General features: G+C 42.6%; 4 protein-coding genes across 8 annotated transcripts; all 4 read left to right on the top strand.

The window, feature by feature from the left end:
• The first annotated feature begins 492 nt into the window (after nucleotides 1-492).
• LOC122028548 (glucan endo-1,3-beta-glucosidase 6-like) lies at nucleotides 493-2286 on the top strand. Its single transcript, XM_042587394.1, has 2 exons — nucleotides 493-935; nucleotides 1016-2286. Exons 1-2 carry the CDS (start codon nucleotides 553-555, stop codon nucleotides 2142-2144), a joined length of 1512 nt encoding a protein of 503 aa, XP_042443328.1. The 5' UTR covers nucleotides 493-552; the 3' UTR covers nucleotides 2145-2286.
• Nucleotides 2287-2929: 643 nt separating this feature from the next.
• On the top strand, nucleotides 2930-7928 carry LOC122028728 (squamosa promoter-binding-like protein 3). 2 transcript variants are annotated; one of them, XM_042587592.1, is made up of 5 exons: nucleotides 2930-3131; nucleotides 3278-3910; nucleotides 4023-4159; nucleotides 4933-5196; nucleotides 7412-7906. In XM_042587592.1, the coding sequence occupies exons 2-5, from the start codon at nucleotides 3318-3320 to the stop codon at nucleotides 7744-7746; spliced, it is 1329 nt and encodes a 442-aa protein (XP_042443526.1). In that variant the 5' UTR covers nucleotides 2930-3131; nucleotides 3278-3317; the 3' UTR covers nucleotides 7747-7906. The 2 variants fall into 2 exon arrangements, with proteins under 2 accessions (XP_042443526.1, XP_042443527.1); XM_042587593.1 differs by lacking the exon at nucleotides 2930-3131 and having other exon boundaries at nucleotides 3158-3910; nucleotides 7412-7928.
• Nucleotides 7766-10705, top strand: LOC122028918 (pollen receptor-like kinase 4). The gene is made up of 5 exons (XM_042587893.1): nucleotides 7766-7901; nucleotides 8125-8523; nucleotides 8559-9031; nucleotides 9161-9802; nucleotides 9876-10705. The coding sequence occupies exons 1-5, from the start codon at nucleotides 7858-7860 to the stop codon at nucleotides 10532-10534; spliced, it is 2217 nt and encodes a 738-aa protein (XP_042443827.1). The 5' UTR covers nucleotides 7766-7857; the 3' UTR covers nucleotides 10535-10705.
• Nucleotides 10706-11270: 565 nt separating this feature from the next.
• Nucleotides 11271-15963, top strand: LOC122028727 (uncharacterized membrane protein At1g16860-like). 4 transcript variants are annotated; one of them, XM_042587589.1, is made up of 5 exons: nucleotides 11271-11418; nucleotides 13403-14418; nucleotides 14851-15006; nucleotides 15135-15343; nucleotides 15576-15963. In XM_042587589.1, the coding sequence occupies exons 2-5, from the start codon at nucleotides 13516-13518 to the stop codon at nucleotides 15766-15768; spliced, it is 1461 nt and encodes a 486-aa protein (XP_042443523.1). In that variant the 5' UTR covers nucleotides 11271-11418; nucleotides 13403-13515; the 3' UTR covers nucleotides 15769-15963. The 4 variants fall into 4 exon arrangements, with proteins under 4 accessions (XP_042443523.1, XP_042443524.1, XP_042443525.1 ...); XM_042587590.1 differs by having other exon boundaries at nucleotides 13366-14418; XM_042587591.1 differs by having other exon boundaries at nucleotides 11271-11425.
• The last annotated feature ends 595 nt before the right edge of the window (nucleotides 15964-16558 follow it).

Genomic DNA, 16558 nt, shown 5'->3' with positions numbered 1-16558 from the left:
TTCAACTAATATATTATATATATCTGATAACAAATTGTTTGTATATCCAACACTACATAAAGGAGCTCATCTTCAGATAAGCTCTCCAACATGTTTCTGTTTATCATCATCATTTTTACAATTATTAGATTAGCCCCGAAACTGACTTAAATGTCGGATTAACTGTACAAGGATCCACCCCTCGCCCGACGTTTCCTTCTCTTGCGCACTCCTGTGACATGGTTGGTTAGCTCAAAATTTAAACTCTTCTATTTTAAAGTCCTCTTATAGTCAAATGTTATCCATCTGACCAAATTCTCAAACGTTTCATCGATTTTAGAGAGGAATACTGGTAATGGTAATTTGGAAAAATTGTCAAAGTTTTATTTTTTGATTCGTTTTTTCGCTCTTGTTACGTCGACATTGGCATTAAATGCGTAGGGCCATGATATTAATTCTCTATTTATATCCATCATTTTTTATCCAACCCATCTTGATAAATACAACGGATCAATCAAAGTTTAGGACCATCAATGATTAAGTGATTCCAAATGTAAATTAATCCTAATTAACATGGTAGATTTGCCGTACTCGATCGAGGTACCGGCAGTTGGGGGGATGGAGCGGCGGCCGTGGCCGTCGTGGGGGCCGCAGGCGCTGCTCTGCTTTTGGTTGGCGAGATGCGCGTGCGGGATTGGGGTCAACTGGGGGACGCAGGCGAGCCACCCGCTGCCGCCCAGCACGGCGGTGGAGATGCTGCGGGCCAGCGGCATCGACAAGGTGAAGCTGTTCGACGCGGAGGCCGCTCCGCTGAGCGCCCTCGCCAACTCCGGTATCCAGGTCATGGTCGGCATCCCTAACGGCATGCTCGCCGGCCTCGCCGCCGAGGAGAAGGCGGCCCGCCGATGGGTGGCCAAGAACGTCTCCGACTACGTCGACGACGGAGTCGACGTCAGGTTAAGATTTTCGCCATTTGATCGATTATTTCAGTACAATTCCGCTCGATCGTTGAGAACGATTTACAGCGCGATGGCAGATACGTCGCCGTGGGGAACGAGCCATTCTTGGCGGCGCACAATGAAAGCTACCTCTCCACCACCTTACCGGCGCTCCAAAACATCCAAGCAGCCCTCTCTGCGGCAGGGTTGAGCGACCGGGTGAAAGCCACCATCCCCCTCAACGCCGACGTCTACCGCTCGTCGACAAACAAGCCCTCCGACGGCGATTTCCGCGCCGACATCCACGATCTCATGCTCTCCATCGCGGGTTTCCTCAGTCTCAACGGCTCGCCCTTCACCGTCAACATCTACCCCTTCATCAGCCTCTACGACGATCCTAATTTCCCAATAGATTACGCATTCTTCGACGGCTCCTCCTCCTCCATAGCCGACGGCTCGTTGACTTACTCCAACGTATTCGACGCGAACCACGACACGCTTGTGGCCGCGCTGCGCAGGAACGGCTTCGGCAATCTTTCCATAATTGTGGGCGAGATCGGCTGGCCCACGGACGGCGACATGAACGCGAATCCACAGCTGGCGCAGCGTTTCAACCAGGGCTTCGTGGACCACATTGCGAGCGGCAACGGCACGCCGCTGCGGCCCGGGAATGTGGACGCGTACCTGTTCAGTCTAGTCGACGAGGACCGGAAGAGCATCGACGCGGGGCATTTCGAGACGCACTGGGGCATCTTCGCGTACGACGGCATCCCCAAGTACGAGCTCCGACGACTCCGCGCGCCGACGAATAATAGCTCGAACGGGTCTTCGCTGGTCGGAGCGAAGAACGTCGAGTACTTGGACCGGAGGTGGTGCGTGCTGAAGCCTTGGGTCAGCCTCGACGACACGCGCATCGGGCCGAGCGTGGGCTACGCTTGCGGGCGAGCGGACTGCACCAGCCTCGGGTACAAGACTTCCTGCGCCGATCTGGATGTGCGAGGGAACATTTCGTACGCGTTCAACAGCTACTACCAGGAGAACGACCAAGACGGGCGAGCGTGCGTCTTCTCCGGCTTGGCGGTCGTCACCGAGGAGGACCCGTCGAATTCCACTTGTAGGTTCGAGATCATGATCGACCTCGGCGCGATGAGCTCGATGAACACGGTCGGAGTCAATGTATTCATGTTGTACGTGATTCTTCCATTATTGACAATGACACTAGGATGAAAGTTGTTGAATTACCTTCTGCCATGCAAGATTCCCCACAAATAAATAATTGAGGGTTTCACGTTATTTTCCATTTACTTTTTCCTACCTTTTTGCCGATCGATAGGGTTAGTGGCAGTCGTTAAAAGAAGATCATGTCCGTAACTCTGTTTTTTCCCTTCTATCAATAATATTATATGCGATGTTATCAGCTCCGGGAACAGAGTTGCATATATTCCAACTGAGTAGTCACTTCAAGGAGCCTGCCCGTGTAAATAAGCCTTTTTGCCCGTGTTTGTGTCAGTAACCCACGTACGGTGTTCCTGAAGCGGGCCTGGACCAGGAGAGCTCGAGGAGGAAGAATCCGTCGATGGTTTTTTTTTAGGGTGTCAATTCAAATAAATTACATCGAATTTAGATCAAATTGATTTTATTAAAAATTTAATTCGAATTAATTCCGGTCGACTCCATCTAACTTAAAATTTTTTAATCCGAATGCTCCCGCTTAAATCGAAAAATATCCAATCCAAATTTAATTTTTTTAATCGATTCATGTTAAATTATCAGATGGGATTCCCTCGTAATCTTCCCTCATTTTCATCGTGGTTGGTTTTGATTTGATTGGATTGGGACCGAGACACGCCTGTTTCCTTCTGGCAACCTACGGGCGCAAGAAGACGACTCGGTTCGCCAGGGGCGTCATTGTCATGGTCACTGGTCAGATCACGGTGTTGCAGGGCAAAGGAGGGATTTTGGTTGGGATAGCAATGGCTCACTTGTCATTTATTGGACAGCAACAGCCGACTTGTTTGATTGCTGGCTCCTGGTGCGGGCTTGAGGAGGTGAGAAGGATGGAGGGGGGTATGTTCCTGAGCCTCCCCATCCCTATCTGTCACTGTTCCGCTGCCATTGTTTACTCGCAACTGCGGATGGAGTTCTTCAAACCCTCGCCTATCTCCCCTCGCCTCGTTGACTTTGAGGCCTCGTTTTAATTAGGGAATAACACGGGTAAGCCGCCTACTTTACCTTCTTCATCTGTCTTCCCGTCTTCTTATAGATCTTGATTGTTCTCCTCCGGAGATCGTTGTGTTTTAGATCTCTTGTATTTTGAGGTGTTTCGGAACGGAGCACATGAACATTTTTTATTTTTATAGGGTTCGGTACTGTTTCTCGATCTCTCTCGGTGAATAGCGCATGCAATCTCGCACGATGGACTGGAATGCGAACGCTTCGTTTCTCTGGGATTGGGATAATCACCCGCCGGTCGGAGGGAACTACAAGCTTTCCGCCGCCGGTGCCGTTTCATCTGGCTCTGAATTGGGGATTGGTTCGTCCTCCAAGAGCACCATCTCTGCTTCTCTCGATTCGTCGGCCAGAACTGGAAAGGAGCAGGAGTTCGACCCGAGCCCCAACGCACAACACAAGAACAACTCTTTACAGGAGTCTAGTCATGTTTCAGTCGTGCCGTCAGAGGGTGGATTGGAGGAGTCCCAAATAGGGTTAAAGCTTGGCAAAAGGACCTACTTTGAAGATGTTTCAGCTGATAATAATTCCAATAACCGGTTGCCGCCGCTTGATTCTGCAACCGAACCGACTGCTCTCAAGAAGTCAAGAGGGCCATATATGAGTTCACAGAGCGACTATTTTTGTCAAGTTGAAGGCTGTAATCTTGATCTTAGTGCGGCTAAGGATTATCACCGGAAGCACAGGGTATGTGAAACCCACTCTAAGTGTGCTAAGGTTGTCATCGCTGGTCAGGAGCGCAGGTTTTGTCAGCAATGTAGCAGGTTACTTGGAGATTTAATCTACTTATTACTACTCTTGTATGTGCAAAAGTTTGAAAATCATAATGCTGTACTTATTTATAATCTTGCATGTTTTTGCTTGTTCATGCTTAAGGTTTCATGAATTGTCCGAGTTTGATCAGAAAAAGAGAAGCTGCCGCAGACGTCTGTCGGACCATAATGCACGACGGCGCAAACCACGACCAAATCTAATCCCATTCAGATCAATAAATTTTTCCTCATCATTTTATGGTATGAAAGAACATTTCCATTGCAGTTTCAAGTGTTTTTCATTTGTTTGCATTCTTGTTGCATTTCCGAATCATTTTTTATTATTTAGAATAATTACAACTCTAAGGACTAGAAGTGTATGTTTTCTAATATGTAAATACGGCTAAAAATGTATGAAGATACCTCCTCTTTTGCCTTTTTTTTTTTTTCTCTCAAAAAGGCTTTAAGAGGTTGAGTCTGCATGGACCACTACAAATACTTGATTCAAGATGATTCTTTTAAATGACAATCAAGTTTGAGTTATGTTCAAGATTGATATCAAGAGGGTTCGACATTTTGTGATATAAATTGTGCTCAATGCCCAACGCAGTGTTGTGAGATTATAGTCTCAATTCATTTTCCATCTTTATTACTTTGTAGAAGGTCAAACATCTCAAAAAATTGTTAACATTCACCCATGGGAAGCCAAAAAATCTTAGTCATTCTGTGGTGATGTTCCACTCTTGATAGATGATTAGTTAATTAACATCCCTATGTTTCGGTTTCAATTGTTTCCCCAATCTTGTCAAAATATTTCTGGTTTTTTTTCTTATGCAGTCTATTAATTATTTTCATTAACGATGTAATATAACTCAGATAAACTGTTACATTATCTTGCTTGTAGTTGGCTATTGTTTTTGTTAATAAGCTATATATATTATAAACAGTGAATAGAATCTTCTTGATAATTATGTGAAACAATTGTCAGTAGTATTTTTTTTTTCTTGCTGCCTAATGATATGCGGCTTTTCCAGATGACAAACAACAGATGAACTTCCTTTGGAATAAAGCTCCTCTTGGACAGATGAGATCCATGTCAAGCACCATTAGTGAAGGCTTGCAAAATTTTAAGCTCACACAAACAAGAGGAACATGGACAAAATCAGTAAAAGAAGGCAGCATTGATGAGCAGCACTACATGCCAGACACCGAACTATCAAATGGATATTTCTCACTTTATCATGACGTCGACAGACTCTTGCCACTCAAAGGTATTGTGGCCGAAGTTCTCAATCAAGGTACATCATTTCTTGATGCAAGTTACTACTTCAAAGGCTTTTCTCCAGTAGTTTGTTGAGAGGTCTATCTTCTAAGTTCCTTCTCCTTGAAATTGAAATTCAATATAACTAGTGTGGTGTTTTACCTGTTTTTGCTTTATTTGGAAACTTCTCCACACTGAAACATAATTGATAAAATTTTGGTCAGTAAGGATCTGGTGATCTAAAATTTAAATATCCATGGTATAAGATCTGTGGGATCCATAAAATCAGACTTGTTAAGAAACACAAATAGAAAAGAGACTGTAAGGACAATTTCATATAGGGTTGTAAACGAGCCGAGCCAAGCCGAACTTTGGGATGTTCAAGCTTATTTGATAAGGTAACCGAGTCAAGCCGAGCCGAGCTTAAAATGAACCAAACTCTTGAAATAATTGTTCAAGCTTGGCATGGTTTATTTTTTATAAGCTTGAGCTTGTTTGAAGCTTGGCTTGAGCTTGATTCATTTAGATGTTATCGATCTCTCAATTTAAGCTTGGCTTGAGCTAGGTTCAAGCTGGGTTAGTTTAGATGTTATCGAGCTCTTAATTCAAATTTGTTTGATTGGTCATTGAGCTTGATAATTTAAATTTAATTTTTTTTTATTTTATTATTTATTTAGCATATTGATAAGAGTTTTATTAATGTATATAGTTCATGAACGTTGTTCACAAACATTGTTCACGAATGTTAATGAGTTGAATATATATGTGTTCAAGCTTGTTTGTTTATCTTAACGAGTTATTCAAGCTTATTTGTTTAATTAATCTTGTTTATATTGAACGAACATAAACAAGTTCTTACCAAGCTTGTTCACGAACGCTTGGTTCATTTCCTATCCTAATTTCATATAGCTAATGATAGTTGATCATAATAAAAGGCTGCATATTATGTTTCTTTAACAATATATTATTAATACATAGTTCATGAATTACTATAGCAATATTATTAATATCTTATATTTATTATTGATTGTCATAATTATTATTTGATTATCACATTTTAGAAGTCTTTGATAAAACTACTTTATCATTATTAAACATGCATAAAGTATCACCTAGGCCTTTGTGGATATAGATCCAAATTCAGATGATCTATTTCAGTATTGAATGATTGATAGATATGCATGAATATGGAATCAAAGTCGAAGGACTGAAATTTTTATCTTTTTGCCTATATGAGCACTTTGGGAAGATTAAAACTTAGATGTATCTGCATTGTACAAAGTATACTGCTTTTGCGTCTGATTGAAACTTAAAAATAGAGTTCCCTGGTGATATTTATAAGATTTATGATTCTCATTATTGCAATGCAGTTGAATACACACAGTAAGATCCGTGATTTTGTGATTTTGTCTGCTATAAATTTGGATCCCCATTTTTCTCTTGTGGGTATTTCATAGCTGCTAAACTGACCACAAAACAAATATGGTTTATTTTACTTGTCTATTTGGATCCGATTTCACAAAAATAATGTCATATGTAATGCTGTTCTATTTCTAGTGCATGAAAATAATTGGTCATATTTATCAAACATCCAGCAATCGCCCTTTGAGGTGCGAGATGATATTTGGTTAAAACAAGATGTATAGCCAGTTTTGTAACTACTGTGATAAATCTGTCATTCTCTTGTGTCTTGGATATATCACTGAACAATGTACACTTGTCTAAATGAAGGAATCAATTTTGCAGATTCCTTTGTTATGCATGGTTATGTTTTAGTCGATCCTTTCTACTCTATACTATCTGAGAACTATCCAGGACAAAGAAATACCTAACTAGCTCTGTGAAAGATGATACACAAACAATGTTACACTGTTGTTGCAAACTTGTTATCTAGGCTCCTGAATCAATTACTCATGCCAGATCAAAATATTCTTTCGGCTATGCCAGGCTTTTTAGCTCCAGTAACGAACTGGCCTATCATGTAATCATTGAAGATTACTATATCCCACAGGCGAATTTCGAATAAATGTTTTGGCTTGTGTGGATAAAGGAGTGGCTATAAAGAATATCATTGTTCAAAGCAATTGCAAATGAATGGTTAATTTGCACTCTTCTATGTATCTTGAAAGATTTAACTGACTGAAATGGTTGTTTACGAGGGATTTATATTTTCATATGTAACCTCTTCGCACTTTCCCTAACCTCAAATCCAAATATTAGTAGTGTTGCTCATGTATATATATCTTGTGCAGGTTCAGAGGCATCTGCAGGAGCTTCGAACTTGGATGGAGCACCGAATCTTCGGCGTGCTCTCTCTCTTCTGTCAACCAATTCTTGGGGTTCTCTTGATCCTGGACAAACTTCTTCCATTGTCGAGTTTATGGATGCTAACTATGCTGGAACATCACAGCCCATAATGCCTGCAGCGAACACCTCAAATCACTGGGTCTATGGACATTCTGCTGCCCAACAAGCTCAGCAGCTTCCATTTACCATGCAAAGAAGTGGTGAAGACAAGCCCCATGGCTTCACACAACAGAATGCGCTCTACAGGGACACTATCTTTGATCCTAGTCAGATTCACTGAATGCGATTCTCTGGTCCTATACGTTGCCTCCATTACCTTTTCAAATTGCTGCTTTTGGTATTTTGCCTCAAGCTGTTGCAACATTGCTGAAAACTTTGATAGTTCGTCTTAATGGCTGTTCATGCACAGTGGGTTCTTGTTAATGGTGGATTTAGGTACATGATCTGTGCTATTATTCTCAAGTCGTTTCTTTTTTACCTCCCAAAACATTGCAAGGTTTGAAAATGCACTGTGTTAACGTTGGTTTAAAAATGGTAAATTTTTGAAATTTTTTTAATGTATAATCTAGGTGTTAGGGCGATATTCATCAAGCTATCAATTTCTATTCAATATAGTTATTTATTTATATTTTTTAATAAAATGCTCTTTTTAATGAAGTACGGAAGATCTCCTACGTACCCGGAGCTCCTCCTATCGTTTTACGGCCGCTTTTTTGTGGACTTGGTCAAGCTCCTCGATCTCCGTACAGTGGCTTCCTTCCAATCTCCTCTTCCGTCCTTCCTTTCCCTGCCTATTCTTAGCCGATATCCTTTCCAACCCGGCCAACGTCCTCATCGTCCCTTTCCACCACCGCCTCGGCACCGCCCTAGCCAGCTGCACGTCATGGCCGACGAAGCCCCGCCATGGCCTCTGCAGCTTCTCGCCGCCATCCTCTCCCTCTTCGGCCGCCATCCTTCCACTCCCGAGGACAGCCACGTCCTCCTCCAATTCAAGGCCTCGCTCTCCGACGCCACTTCTGCCGGCCCTCCTCCCGCTCTCGCCTCTTGGGGTGCCAATGTGGCCCCCTGCGTCGCCAAGCAATTCACCTCCAGCTGGGCCGGCGTCTTCTGCGACGACGCGCGCGTGTCGACGCTGCTGCTCAACGACATGAGCCTCGCCGGCGAGCTCAACCTCGGGCTCCTCTCCGGCCTCCCCGGCCTCCGCTACCTCAGCTTCGTCAACAACAGCTTCGACGGCGGCATGCCCGACATCACCAAGCTGCCGGATCTCAAGTCCATATACCTGTCCAGGAACCGCTTCTCCGGCCATATCAAGGATGATTTGTTCCAGCCAATGCGAGCGCTGAAGAAGGTGTGGCTTTCGCACAACAACTTCTCCGGCCCGATACCCAGCTCTCTCGTCGCGCCGGAGAAGCTGATGGAGGTGGGGCTGGACGGGAACATGTTCGAGGGGGAGATTCCGGCGCTGTGGCAGCCGGACCTCCACATTGTCAACGTGGCCTTCAACAATCTCGACGGCCCGATCCCTGCCAGGCTCGCCAACATGAGCACCACCTTGTTCGAAGGTTCTCATCGCTGAATTTCTTAAACCCTCTTATCAATTCATCAGGATTGCGGCATTACTTATTCAAATGTTTGCGATTTCATGATTTATTTATCTATTATTGTCACCGACTTCACCGTCAATCAAATAGGCAACAAGAATCTCTGCGGCCCGCCTCTAGCAGTCCCATGCCCACCGTCAAGCTCCGATAAGAAGCCGCTCTCCCCTTATTTCATCATCGGCGTTATCCTCATCTCAATTGCACTCTTGTTACTACTCATCATGCTCATCATCTGCCTCCTCCACCGCCGCCGTTCCCAAAAAGAAGCCGCGGAACAGCCTCAGTCCGGCGAGGCTGAAACCATCGGTCGTTTGGAAACCGCCGGCGTACAGGCCGGACCATCCGCCGCCGCCGCCGCCGCAGCAATGACAGAGAGCCATGGGGGGAGCAAGAAGATCCCGAAGAAAGAACAGGGGAAGCTGTCATTTGTATCAGAGGAGAGGAGGGATTTCGACCTCCCGGACTTGCTCCGAGCATCCGCCGAAGTGCTCGGCAGCGGAAACTTCGGCTCCTCCTACAAGGCGTCCTTGATCGACGGCCCTTCCGTGGTCGTCAAAAGATTCAAGGAGATGAACGCGGCGGGGAGAGAAGACTTCCGAGAACACATGAGGAGGCTGGGGAGGCTGTCTCACCGTAACCTGTTGCCTCTGGTCGCCTACTGCTACCTAAAGGAAGAGAAGCTGATCATCACCGACTACATTCCCGGCGGAAGCTTGGCTCACATGCTTCATGGTTAATCAAAGCTCAAACACTGTACCCAATTTCGATTCGAGATTGATTGACTCGTTGCTTAACGAATGTCCAGGAAACAATGGCCCCGAACCTCCTGTGCTGGACTGGCCGGCGCGTTTAAGGATCATCAAAGGCATAGCAAGAGGCCTGGTTTACCTCTCCGACGAGCTCCCGATGCTGACGCTTCCCCACGGCCACCTCAAGTCCTCCAACGTGCTTCTCGACCCCTCGCTGGAGCCCGTGCTCACGGACTACGCCCTCGCGCCGGTGATGAACAAGGCCAGGGCTTCGCAGGTGATGGTAGCCTACAAGTCCCCGGAGTGCGGCGGCCGGCAAGGAAAGCCCTCCCGCAAAAGCGACGCCTGGAGCTTCGGCATCCTCGCGCTCGAGATACTCACCGGCAAGTTCCCCGCCACGTACCTGAGAGATGGCGGCAGCGCCGCCACCGCGGATCTGGCCTGCTGGGTGAACTCGGTGGCGCACGACAAATCAACAGGGGAGATGTTCGACCCGAACATGACCAAGAAGAGCGAAGGAGAGATGTCCAAACTGCTGCACATCGCCATGGCTTGCTGCGAAACGAACGTCGATGCGAGATTGGAGCTGAAGGCAGCACTGGAAAAGATCGAAGAACTGAGAGAAAGAGACGACGACGAGGACGACGACGATGTCGTTGGAAGGCATGCCTCAAAAAGACTCACCGCCGGCGATGAGCTTTCCCTCTCTAGATAATTGATGCCAAGCGAACTTAATGCAACTCTCATTCCCACTTCAAACGATATTGCAACTGCTGTAGATGTACAGGAATTAGTAACAACTGATTTACTATAAGTGATTAGCTCATTGTAAAGATCTACAAGAATCAATCCAATAAAAGTGGATAGTGTCAGTGTGGATTGGAATCCCAACCAAAAGTCTGATGGTGAAACCTCATCAATCCTGCGTCCAAGCAATGAAGGAAGCAAGCCTTTTCGGTAGGGAGTTGGGACAACAACTCACACCAATTGTCGACACAATCTGAGTTGCTAATTTGTTCCCCTCATGGACCTCTCCTATTATATATTTAAAGAATCTATGAAATGTAGATGTAGTAATTGCCTTGATCGACCCAAACATATTTAAATCGAACCTTCCATGTGAGGCTGTACCTTCAGTCGGACAAAGCAGAGGAAGGACTCATCACGTTCAGAGGTTACAACAACTCTATAACTTTTACTGACTGCCCTCATCATTCTGTATCTTTCAATTATATATAATATGGTGGACGGTAATAGAAAAAGAATAGAACTGAAGTTTGTTTCTGATATAGGAATTCTGAGTAGTTGATCACTTCGCACCTACTGCGATACCTCGTCGAAATTTTAAGGATATTTTTGTTAAATAATGAAATAAAAATAAAGGAAACTTGGAGGGGCATAGTAAAAAACAGCCTTTACTTCGAGTCCCTTTTTTTTTTCCTCCTGCTCTATTTCTTTGGAGGTTTGTGTTGTCTGCAAATGAGCGCCCAGTGGGCAGTGGAGATCGATTCCTCTATTGTGCGATCGCTTGCAGGCTTAATGCGAGTTTTGCTTTGTTTGATCGACGAGCTCCGACGGTTTTATTGATCGTTGTTCGAGGTTTGAGGTTCCTTCTCTTTCTCTCTAGCTTTGATGAAGTTGAATCGTTTTTGCGCGGATTGGAGATTTCAGTCTAGGTTTAGGAGTTGAAAGTTTAGGAGTTTGGCAGAAGGAGAATGCGGTTTCATTTCCCTGTAATCGTTAAAGATCTGAGTGGATGGATGGAGCGTATAATTTGAGAGGGCTTGGGTCGCTTTCGTGGGTGTTGGCTCTTGCTGTTTTGTTTTGTTCCCGGTTTTGTGCTTGCTTGGCCTTGATATCTGAGCTTTGTCTTGTAGAGTTGATTGTTCGTGAATGATTAAATATGTTATTTTGCCTCGAGTGTAGGAAGTTAGCGTTTAGTTCTATGCTGCCTGCAAGCATCTCATAGGATGGTTTCTGATTTCTCTTTTTTGGTCAGGTTTCTAGAAATGTTTGGTTTTTGTCAGTAAAAAACTGTTGATGTAATTAAACGATGTGTTAGCATTCTTCATGGTTCCCTTAGGATATTGGAGATGTGGGTGTGTTTAAAATAGTAAAGAATACTTTATTCTTTATAAACTTATTTTAGATTTTAGTCTGCAACGAAAATCGAAACTTTACAGATCTGAATTTAATATCTAACCTGAATGCTAGAGATACCATCTTTCAAAAAGTTGGTATGCGACTGTTGACATCTCGTTTAGAATATTTTTTTACTCTTCATTTAGTTCAGAAAAATATCGCCATTTTTTAAATCTTGTGCTTTGAATATTTTGATCATTGAGATTTCATAAGGTATTGGAAATTCAATGTTACTCTGTAGCTCTGTACAGAGTTTCCTTAACTTTGCAGCATCTGCATGTGCATCTGCATCTGCTTCTATGCTTTGATCTATGTAGTTTAGTTTATGCCCTTCACAGTTGTTTGAACAGATAGATGGGAGAAATTTTCCTCGCAAAGTGTCTTCTTTTTTGTTTAATTATGGACTTAAATTTATCTTACTTTAAAATATCTCCATTTGACAATCTTCTTGCAAGGCCTAGATGGCTTGGTGTTAATTTTCTGCTAAAAAATGCACTGCTTATTGCTAATGTATACGGCTTTGGTCCATGATTTATGTTTTTGGATGGCTGGAATAGAAAACCATTCAAAATTCACTAGCTGGAAAAGTAATTTTGTCATTGGTTAGTTGCCCTTATTTCGCTTACCAAAAACAATTAACAACATTTTTTTTCTGATTAAAATTAAATACAGAGATGAAACCTCTGGTTATCATAAATGGAGATTTATTGGAAATATCTTTGGTATTTTGTTTGGATAAGATTTTATGTTCAACAAAAACCACTTATATTTCTCTAAAAAAACATAACCGTTTTTCCTTTTTTTTACTTATGCTTGCTACTAATGGATGTAGGGATGTCAACTCTCCAGTTCCATCCAGGCATAGTATGTGACATCCTCTTTTTCAGGAAAAGCACATGAAATGAACAATGGTATCAGAATGCCAATGTTATCTGTGATAGATAATTTGGATATATCCACACTATAAACTAGGTTTACTTTGAACTGGTGGATCATATTCAGATACAGCTTGTAAGTTAAGTTTGCAAGCTGCGTGCCTTGAATTGACTCTCTCTCACTGGATCAATAAATGCTTGCCCTGCATTCATGAGGATATTTAGTGATACACTTACAAATCCTGTGCAAACTCTGTAATATTATCTTTGTATCGATTACAACCTTACAAGCTATTTCAGAAATCAAATCCAAGTTACTCGGCTAGGTTTTTATATGTTTCAATCTGACATTTGTGACCCCCTTCATGACATCCAACATGTTTTTCCTCCTTGCAATATGATATGAACATTGTTGCAGTATAGACAATAAAAAAATAAGTTTACACTGATATTTATGCATTTGGTGTATGTACAACCATTCTTGGTATGCATTTGTTATATCCAACATGTTTCATTTGTCTTTCAACAGGCTAATTGAAAATAAGCTGTTCTACACTCTGCAACAGGAACATGATATGAGTCTTCCAGCTGTTACAACTTCCCACCACCGATCAGCGTGAATTACACTTGTTCGTTCCCAGTTAGCTTGTCAAGAAAATTGAGAAAGCTTCAAAACTCAATGGGTTCGGGATTCCCTTCCCATCAGCTAAGCAATGGCTTGTATGTTTCAGGCCGACCTGAGCCACCAAAGGAGAAAACTCCAGTTATGAGCTCAGCAGCTATGCCATATACAGGTGGAGATATAAAAAAATCAGGAGAACTAGGGAAGATGTTTGAACTGCATGTGGAAAAATCCAGAAAATCTGGACCTCTAAATGCCCCTTCAAGGAACACATCATTTGGAAGTGCAGCTTCTCATTCAGGGCCTATCATAACGAATGCCTCTGGCCGGTCTAGCTATTCTGGTTCTCTCTCTTCTGCAGGACCAATTTCTAGCACCTCACTAGTTAGCGGAGGCCCCATCATGCAAAAATCTAATTCTGGGCCACTTAAACATGGAGATCTTTTGAAGAAATCTTCTGGTCTTCAATGTGGAGGGGGAGCACCAATGTCTTGCCAAAATTCTGGTCCACTCCCACCAATGCTTCCAACAACAGGGCTCATCACATCTGGGCCAATTTATTCTGGGCCTCTTAACTCATCTGGTGCACCTCGAAAAGCATCTGGCCCTCTGGAATCTGCTGGGTCACTGAAACTACATGGCGCTTCCCGTGTTCAAAACCTTGCTATCACTAAACTAGGCGAGGACGGGGATTATTCTTTCACTGGGACCTTACCAAAACCGTTCCTATGGTGTGTAGGTTTATTGTTTGTGATGGCATTTATTGCAGGCGGTTTCATACTTGGAGCTGTTCACAAAGCCATTCTTCTCATTGTAGTTCTGGTTATATTTGGATTAGTTGCTTCCCTTGTCATATGGAATATTTGTTTTAGTAAGCGGGCAATCATAGGATTTGTTGCCCACTATCCTGATGCTGAACTAAGAAATGCAAAAGATGGCCAATATGTTAAAGTCTCTGGGGTATGTAACTAGTATAGCCATTTTCTGTCATAAATGATGCAAAGATATGCAATTAATCTGTTAAGATGATATACTGCATGCTAAAGATATGTGTTACCCTGTAGTTCTTTCTCTACAGAAGTTATTTTGTCACCTGTGCATCAAACTGTTCACTTTGACCAATCAGGATGTAGGATTTGATTAAATCTGCTACTGAAACTTGGGGCCCCATTGGTTGCAACTATAGCTTCCTCATCAGTAATAAGTTTTTGATGAAAACAACAGAACGTGTGATTCTCCTTTTTCTTTGTGATTTATTTAAGCTGTCACAATTTCTTAATACATATTGGCTGATTCTTTGCAAATATGCTCATGAGTCATTCAACAATGCTTTCATGGTCTTATATGCATTTGAGGTTTTCTTCTTATCAATAAACTCCAAGCTTCCTGCAGGTTGTTACATGCGGAAATGTTCCTCTTGAGTCATCATTTCATAAGGTTCCTAGATGTGTTTACACATCTACTAGTCTATATGAATCCAGGGGTTGGGAGTCCAAGGATGCCAATTCTCAGCGTCGCCGTTTTACTTGGGGACTGAGATCATTGGAGGTGAGATTTGTCAATATCACTAAGTACTTTTTCAGTTTGGCATTAGTTTAAAATAGCCCTTTTATCTTATTCCCTGGTTTATCCCATTCTTGATATAATTTGCAATTGAATTTATGAAACTTTTGCAGAGGCATGTGGTTGATTTTTATATATCTGATTTCCAATCCGGTTTAAGAGCTCTGGTCAAAACTGGCTATGGTGCTAGAGCGACACCATTCGTTGATCGGTCTATAGTTGTTGAAGTTAACCCGAACAAGGATGCTCCTCCAGAATTTCTCAGATGGTTACGGGAAAGGAACCTTTCAAGTGGTGCTCATCCTTTGCGGCTTAAAGAAAGGTAATTTTAGCCTATGCAATTATATACACGTATATATTCCTTCTGCCTTGTGGGGGATATGGATGTTCTTTCAAGTTTCAACAGAACTAAAATGAAGAAGCAACATATTTCAACCACTTTCAAATGGTTACGGATATGGAAGCGCCTCCGAGCGAGTATTGAAATGCATTAGAAATTAACAAATTGACTGATGTCTCTCATCTCTTTGACCTTTAACTGTTCTTCCTTGCAGTTTTATCAAAGAAGGTGACACTGTCAGTGTGATGGGGGTTGTTCAAAAAAATGAGACCGTCTTGATGATAGTTCCTCCTTCGGAGGCCTTTTCTACTGGATGCCTGTGGACTTGGTGCATGCTCCCAGCAAGTCTGGAAGGAATTGTGATGAGATGCGAGGACACTTCAAAAACTGATGCCATCCCTGTTTAAAGGTTTGTTTTTGGTAGCAAATCTATATATGTCAACTCCATAATTTATTTTTTTATTGGTTGTTGGCATTTGCTGTTAAATTTATCTACTTACGTTGAGTTCTTTCACATTTTCTTGTGGTCTAGCAGACGTGTGTGCGTGTACATAGTATAAGAGAGCCCATGGAATCCATTTCATTCTGCATTTTGTGCACTATTTTTCTCCTCTGCTTGATTTTAACTGATTGGATGAACAAATGCTTAAGTAAGCTGATCCCCCCTAGTGGGACGTTGTTTGTATTTTAAAAAATATATATCGGGTTTAGATTACGGAGTTAATTGTCTCATAATCTAAATCTCAGGTGTGCTTTTCAACAATCTTATCAAGATACTAACAATAACATTTTTTAGCGGTAGAAACAGATGGTTCGAATGGGTTAAACAGGAGGATGATATTTTTGTAAGCAACTAACGTAGCGGCTGGTTGTCCTGCATCGATCAGTTATAGCAAATCTGATCACACCAAGAACAGCAGTTAGCAGAAATGGTAAGCTTAGTTGCAAAGCAACCCACTGTCCGTAAGCCACGTGGTGGCACTCACATGCCTATTTTTTCGATAATCATTAAATAAAAAATAAATTTTCACAAATTTGTTTTTTTATGTTTAATAGGTAACAGATCAAAAAATGATTGACTGTATATGTATTTTTTAATTTATTATGATGATCGATAGAAAATTTATGGGACCGAGTTTATCGTCCCAAGTTTGACATTAGTTGACCTAATTAATCATTTTTAAAATAGTGATAGTA

This window comes from Zingiber officinale, chromosome 10B, assembly GCF_018446385.1.
Source record: "Zingiber officinale cultivar Zhangliang chromosome 10B, Zo_v1.1, whole genome shotgun sequence".
Taxonomy (NCBI): domain Eukaryota; kingdom Viridiplantae; phylum Streptophyta; class Magnoliopsida; order Zingiberales; family Zingiberaceae; genus Zingiber; species Zingiber officinale.
The sequence above is the reverse complement of the archived record's forward strand: the minus strand, read 5'-3'. Positions and strand labels throughout refer to the sequence as shown.

Coding starts and splice junctions, on each gene's coding strand:
- LOC122028548 (XM_042587394.1), top strand. CDS start 553: ATGGTAGATTTGCCGTACTCGATCGAGGTACCGGCAGTTGGGGGGATG. Junction 936..1,015: donor GACGACGGAGTCGACGTCAG/GTTAAGATTTTC, acceptor GCGCGATGGCAG/ATACGTCGCCGTGGGGAACG.
- LOC122028728 (XM_042587593.1), top strand. CDS start 3,318: ATGCAATCTCGCACGATGGACTGGAATGCGAACGCTTCGTTTCTCTGG. Junction 3,911..4,022: donor TTTTGTCAGCAATGTAGCAG/GTTACTTGGAGA, acceptor TTCATGCTTAAG/GTTTCATGAATTGTCCGAGT. Junction 5,197..7,411: donor GGCCGAAGTTCTCAATCAAG/GTACATCATTTC, acceptor TATCTTGTGCAG/GTTCAGAGGCATCTGCAGGA.
- LOC122028918 (XM_042587893.1), top strand. CDS start 7,858: ATGGCTGTTCATGCACAGTGGGTTCTTGTTAATGGTGGATTTAG. Junction 9,032..9,160: donor GAGCACCACCTTGTTCGAAG/GTTCTCATCGCT, acceptor TCAATCAAATAG/GCAACAAGAATCTCTGCGGC. Junction 9,803..9,875: donor CTTGGCTCACATGCTTCATG/GTTAATCAAAGC, acceptor ACGAATGTCCAG/GAAACAATGGCCCCGAACCT.
- LOC122028727 (XM_042587589.1), top strand. CDS start 13,516: ATGGGTTCGGGATTCCCTTCCCATCAGCTAAGCAATGGCTTGTATGTT. Junction 14,419..14,850: donor AATATGTTAAAGTCTCTGGG/GTATGTAACTAG, acceptor AGCTTCCTGCAG/GTTGTTACATGCGGAAATGT. Junction 15,007..15,134: donor GGGGACTGAGATCATTGGAG/GTGAGATTTGTC, acceptor AAACTTTTGCAG/AGGCATGTGGTTGATTTTTA.